This window comes from Rhincodon typus, unplaced genomic scaffold, assembly GCF_021869965.1.
Source record: "Rhincodon typus isolate 14 unplaced genomic scaffold, sRhiTyp1.1 hic_rhity00008366, whole genome shotgun sequence".
Classification (NCBI taxonomy): domain Eukaryota; kingdom Metazoa; phylum Chordata; class Chondrichthyes; order Orectolobiformes; family Rhincodontidae; genus Rhincodon; species Rhincodon typus.
Window position 1 is genome coordinate 1,933 of NW_025974004.1, and position 6,808 is coordinate 8,740.

Consider the following 6,808-nt stretch of genomic DNA (forward strand, 5'->3'; position numbering starts at 1 on the left):
ACCTAACCTATACTCCCCTGTACACTATGGACAATTTAGCACGGTCAATCCACCCAACCTGCACATCTTTGGACTGTGGGAGGAAACCAGAGCACCCAGGAATAATCCCACACAGACACTGGGAGAATGTGCAAACTCCACAGGCACCCAAGGCTGGAATCGGATCCGGGTCCCTGGTGCTGTTAGGCAGCATTGTTAACCACTGTGCCACCCTAAAGTCATTTTGCAAAAAAATTCAAAATAGATTTTCGTTCAAACAGGAAGATGTTCCAAAAAAAAAAAGGGTTATCTGATTTCAAATGTTAACTTTCTCTCCTTACTGAGGCTGCCAGACCTGATATTTTCCAACTCTTCCTGTTCTTATTTCTCATTTTTGAACTAGGGCTTTTCAGGTTGGGGAAAAAGCAGGAAGTGTCATCGAAGTGCTAAGTTTTTGAAGATTCACAAAAATGTATTATAAGAATCACCACAAAGAAGCTGTAACTCACAAGTGACATGCCATTAAACCACTCACGGCCCACCTGTCAATATCCCTTCCTGTAATTCACCTAGAAGGTACTTAAAAACAAAACCCGAGAGAATGAAAATGGCAAATGGTGGTGAAATAAACATTCAGCACCTCAATTTTGCAGTCCCTCACATCGCTCCCTCCTTTTCCCCAGGTCTCATCAGCGATTTAGTTGGTAACATTCTTGCCTCCACGTCAGGAGGTCATGGGTCAAATTCAAGTTTAGAAACTCAATTATGTCCATTCAGATTGACATTCCAGTGTAGTGGGTTGCACTGTAAAGGTGATATGCCTGCCAACGTTTAAACAGGAGTCCTGTTAGGTCAATAAAAGATACATTATGGCATCATTCAAAGGGCAAAGGAGTTCTCATTGCTAGCCTGGCCAATATTTAACCTTCAGCCCAATACCTCTAACTGGCTGCAATCATTTTGTTATTTGTGGGAGCTTGCTTGGTTGCTGCATTTCTTCAAATGTACTTAATTAGGTGTAAAGTGCTTTGTGGTATATAAGACACTGTGTAAATTTGAGTTTTCTTTTCGCACATTCCCAGCTTGAAAGTGTCAAATCATGTCATATTGGTATTGTCTTCCTGCCAGTTCATTTAGTGATATCTCACCTTTTATTTCAGTTTCTCAACGGAACAAAAAGGGGGCTCCAGTTTATACCCCAGAACCTTCAACACTAATTAACTTCAATCTGTACCTAAATTAGTGAACAATCTCTCCTATTTGGTGACCACAAGATATAGTACAGAATCTGTGGAGAATCTATACCACGGATTCTCTAAACTTTAATCTCCTTAGGGAGATTAACTATAGGTGACCTTTTACTTATTCTTCTGTTATATCATCCTCCTCTCCCTCACATTAATATTTTACCACAGTTAACCATAATTCACTAACCCTTAGTTCAGTAACCAGAATTATTTAGTAAGCATTTTTCCCCAATTTCTACCACTTTCTGCCTCCCCCACTTTGAAAATCTGAAACCTGTTATTCATGGAACAAAATGGAGCCTCTGCAATTTTAAACATATGTATTTAATTCAGGAAATAAAATAAACTGATGCCAGTTACAATGTTAACACTAGCAAGACCTTTGACAAAGGCTCAGAGCAAAGTACATTTGCACAAAATGTGGAAGAGTTCAATCAGACCACAGTACACTGAAACTTCCCAATGGAAGACTTTTAAAAAAAAATAGAACACTATACCCATTTAACAAAATCACTGAAAAGTTTAACATACTCCATCGTACCCACTCATGGTTAATTCAATTGCCTGTACTAATCTCAAGAACAAATACTGCCATACAGTACAGCACATTTATAGGCACAATTACTTGTAAAAGATGGTGATTAGCTTTCCAAACAGTAAAAATATATTGATTGGACTCCTCTAGTTAGGGTATTGAGATTGTAGTGGGGGTTCTGGAGATGCAAACTTCACAAAAAACAGCAGTTTGAAAAATCTGCACTAAATTGTTCAGTCAGATTTTTCTTAAATTTTCTTCCACCATGCCAACAAGCATTTTTTGGGTTTTAGAAAACACATACAATTTCTGCAAAGAGAAAACAGACTTAAGTTGAGTTCAGTGGCCCTTCTTTAGATAGCTCTGAAGGGTCACTGAACAAAATATTATTCTCTTCACAGATGCTACCAGACCTGCTGAGTTTCTGCAGCAATTTGTTTCAGATCCCCAGCATCTACAGTTGTTTTATACATTATTTCTGATCAAGACAAAACGCTTTTTAGAAGGAAATGCTTAGAATGCAAGACTGATCCAACGGGTGTTGGGACACCTGCACTGATCAAATTCCAGTGAATAAGGAGCTGCCAAAGATGCAATACACCTCAACAGCACAGTCTACCCCCTTCACTATCCAACTGCTTGCATTACGATCCAAAGGAATGGTGCTTACAAATGAAGCTGTCACATGTAGCTGCTACTTCCCATTCCATCTAAAGGGCTATCATTGACATGAAAAGCAAGTTTTGCTTCAACTCAATAGTTTTTACATAGAAAAACCCTGCAATATCTTCAAATATGGAAACACATCCACCACCCTGTATGGCTCTCACCAACTGTCACCTCATTTATACATCGTGCTATTAAGGCGTAAGAAATGGGGCAACTGGCAGAGGGCATCTGACATACATGCAAATGAATTAAAACAGCATCATTCACCAGACTGATCAAGACCAAACATTAAATGTGGATTACTTAATGAATCAAAATGGAAGACTACTCCGTTCAAGCATGCTTCCCCATTCAATTATGTCATAGCTGATCTGTAAATGAAGTTCATTTACCCATCATTTCATCAGATACCCTGACACAAAGGAAACCTAGCAATCTTATTCTCAAATTTTAAACTGTTTATGGCATTCTCAAGAAGAATTCTCGATATCTACCAGCCCATGGAAGTAGTAGTTTACTTCCTGGACAACAATTATTTTAGTATTATGGATATACTCCCTTTATTTCAATATCCCCAATGGATCAAATAGTTTTTGTATTTACACAATCAAATCCATGATCATTTGAAAAATTCCAATTCCATCACCATAGAACCTTGTAAACAAGAATACAATCAACTTTTTTGGAAAGCTGAGAAAAATCAGAATACAGATTCTCTGCAGAGTTTTGTATTGGACAGCTGAATTTATAAATCACGGATTTTAAAAAAGTCAGGATGCATCAGCACGTGCTATTTTAGGAATGGTGCAGAATTAGGGTGAAAAATTAAGATTTAAAGAATTTATACATATTCAGGTGTTCACCTACTGTATTTGGTTTTACCCAATGATTTTACAATGATATGAAACAGGAAAGGATGCCCCAAGACATGTAACTTTTAAATTATTTTAATACAAACTTTTATCAATATAAACTTAGTCCCTCTTAACAGGTAAGACACAGACTCAAAATACTTTGTTATACTGTTTTTATCAAGTATTGCACAAGGTAGGTACAAAATTAATATTTACGATTACATTTGTCCATAATATATAGCAAAAAAAATTATTTTTACTTTTTTAAACTCTTAACAGAAAATACAACTCTCATGTTTTTCCAAAAAAAGCTGAAATTTCTACACTTTAAACACCATCACTAAGGAATATCCTGTACACAATCTTTTTAAGAGTAGTTTGATGCCTGAATATGGATTTCTTTTTTTTACAACGATTTGTAAAAAAAAATAGAATGCAAGCTATTGCAGCCATCACAGATCACTGTAGTAAAAAGATATAAATGCAATACCGTGTTGTAGAAACAATATATACTCTGATATTTTACAAACTTCATACTAAATTAAATTATACAATTACAAAAGACCAGAAATCCCACTTTTATTAGTGCCAATTGTTAAATCAGCCCATGTCCTGTCCAAGTGTAAATACTGTTTGAGGAGGTTGTCTCCACAACTTTTTTTATTTTTAAAAAGGTACACAGTCCATATAAAATCATTTTTGTGCTTGGTTGGCAAAAACAAAAAACTTTTATGCTTAAATAACCAAGCGCCAAAACTACAAGCTTATTTCCCCCATTTCAAAACCATTCATAAAAAAGAAAAAAGTTCTCAAGGGAGTTAAGGGGGGAAAAAACACCCTTGGGTTCAGTTAAGTTTAAACTTTTACAATTAGGACTTAATATTTATATGTATAGAATTTTCTTCCCCTTTTTAATTAGCCATGACAGGTTGGAACTGCTGGTTAGAATACTGCATGTTACTGAGGCTGAAATTCAGACCATCGACAAAGGATTTTTCATTGAGGCCTCCATAGGCAAACATGTCAAAGGCATTACCATACTGGAGAGGGCTGAGGTTTAGGGGACTGTCCCCTGGGAACATTGCACTGGTACCACCCTGCCCCTGGATGCCAGGGAAAACAAACTCCTTGGCATTGGGAGAAAGGGCTGAAGTCTTCTGTTGCTGCTGGTTGCCCACACCAAGCCCATAGAGAGTGTGCATGGATGTTGACATGGTTTTCTGCTTCAGCAGGTTATTCATGTTCAAGCCAAGGTTAGTGGGGGATGCGCGAGCGACCTTACTGCGGCCACTGCTCTTCATTTTGGTCGAGCCGAACTTTGTAGCAGCAAAAGTGGCAGTGGTGAATGTTAAAGGCTGGGCGGAACGAGGCATGAAAGTGGGGCTCACGGCAGCAGAGTGACCAAATGGGGGGGATGGGGAGCTGGATACAGATGAGCCCCCAGCTGGGTCACAAATGGGCATAAAGACCTGAGCCTCAGGGTTGAAGCTGTTTTTGATTTCTTTGTCCAGATCAGTCCCAGTATCATTGTTATCATCCACATATAGCACCTTGACAGGCCCTTTCTCTCCAATCTGATACGACACCTCGAAGGGATCTATCCAGACACTCAAGTCCTCAGGCAGGTTGTCACGAACATCCTTCATGTCTAGTCCACTCTCTTTGGCAGCTTGCTCGATGACAGGATCAATGGCTTCCCCTACATGTATACACCTGTACCCAGATCCTCTGTATGGCTTGTCCGGATACCAGTGCCCTTCATATTTCTTCTTCAGCAGCTGTTCTAATTCTTCTCCAAAAATGTTAACTCGTCGCCTTGGGAGTTTATTGTACAAATATGAGATGATAAAATTAAGCGCTACTTGGATTTCAAGCTGCATAGCTGCTGAATCACCAGAATGAGTTGTAAACTCTGCGTTGCAAACCAAAAGAAAATATATAATATATATTAACTCCTGAAGGAAGTGTTTAGATCACCTCAGATAGAAGCCTCAGGTTTCTTAAAAAGTGCTGGTTAAGGTGGAATTTCTGTTTTCCTCAAGTGAGTACTGTTGTTTGTTCCTTGAAAGGAGGAAAACAAGAAGGTATAAGAAAAATGGCAACATTTCAAGTGTTATTTCAATGTCACTTTCATTCTCATATTAGAAATTTTGAATTGTTTGTGCTTTGCGGTTTTATCTCAAGTAGCTCCTCACATTAAACATTAATTTAAAGAGATTTATAACCACTGAAAAGGACCCAATGTTCTTGCATCACATTCTTTTAAAGCAACACTACTGAAAGTTACAAATCAACGAGATGACTTTTAAAAGGAATCAACCTTCAAAATAAATCAAATACCTACATCACAGATTGGGCAACTGAGCCAACTGTTCATTAGAATTCATAATACAGATCTGAAGGTAGCAATCTGCAGAGTTGGCACCATTGCTCAGGAATAAATAAGATCCTCAAAACAACCATGAAATCCAAAGTGGGGGGAAATGGGGGTTTCTTTGAACAAATAGAACAACTTTAAACACGACATGACGAGAGATTATATTTGGAAAATCTCAGCTTCTTTTCAGCTCCAGGTCCCACAGTGACGTCAAACTCGTGATTGTGAAGTGCACATAATGAATGAACGTCACTGACTGCAAATACCAGGCAGAATGCAAATGACCTGATTAACTGTAGCCATGCCAGAAATACGAGCAGTACTCGCGTCAATACTGAGTAGGCCCCAAACGCAGTATTTACAGTATCAAATAAAGAGGTTTCAAGTAGTAGGGAGGGGGCAGACACCCTTTAAAACTATGCATTAAAATCAGGCACTGTGCCAGCTTTACACAGGTTCTTTAAGTGGCACACGCAGCAGGGAGCTGAATTTCTAACCCTTCCGTTCCAACTAGTCAGAGCGATTACATCCTTCAAATGCAAGGGAAATAAAGATAATTAATTGCCAGGAAGGGAGAGCAAGCTTACAGGGCATTTGTCAGGGATTGGGGCAAAAAACCAAATTAAGCATTGTTCCATTTTAACGAAGGCTGCTCGGTCTACTGGAAGATGAAAGACTGTTCCTTCTGGAGAGAGAGTTTGTGACTGCATAAGCGTTTTTTGCTGGGGGGGGTGGTGCATGTCAGGGGCAGGGATAGAATGGAGCTGGGGGGAGGAGCTTGCCAGGGTAAAGGGGTGGGGAAGAAAAACAGCTCAGCAGGTAAATCAGGGAGAAGATGAAAAATAGGGGTGGAGAATTCCACCACGGCAAGGGTATGGGGACACAGCTGTTTTGAAAGGATGGATGGGCAGTGACCAGGCAGATACCTGAAAAAGTGGATGGTGATCTGAGGGACTGGGCAAATGGATGGGATGTACATGGAGGTGAGAGAAGGAAGAGTTGAAGGACTCGGGGTGGGGGGAGAGAGAAGAAAGGACAGAGGTGGTGCAGTAGGGGAGGGCCTTGAGGTCAGGGGTGGGGGAAGGGAATGAAGCAGGAAGAGTGGGGAGAGCTATGCGGTGGGGGGACTTGATCCGTAGATAAAGGT

The 6,808-nt window shown here is 39.6% G+C and overlaps 1 protein-coding gene across 1 annotated transcript; it reads right to left on the bottom strand.

The window, feature by feature from the left end:
• Positions 1-1,531: 1,531 nt before the first annotated feature.
• On the bottom strand, positions 1,532-5,345 carry LOC109924048 (protein Tob1). The gene has a single exon (XM_020524067.2). The coding sequence runs from the start codon at positions 5,162-5,164 to the stop codon at positions 4,196-4,198; it is 969 nt and encodes a 322-aa protein (XP_020379656.2). The 5' UTR covers positions 5,165-5,345; the 3' UTR covers positions 1,532-4,195.
• Positions 5,346-6,808: the final 1,463 nt, after the last annotated feature.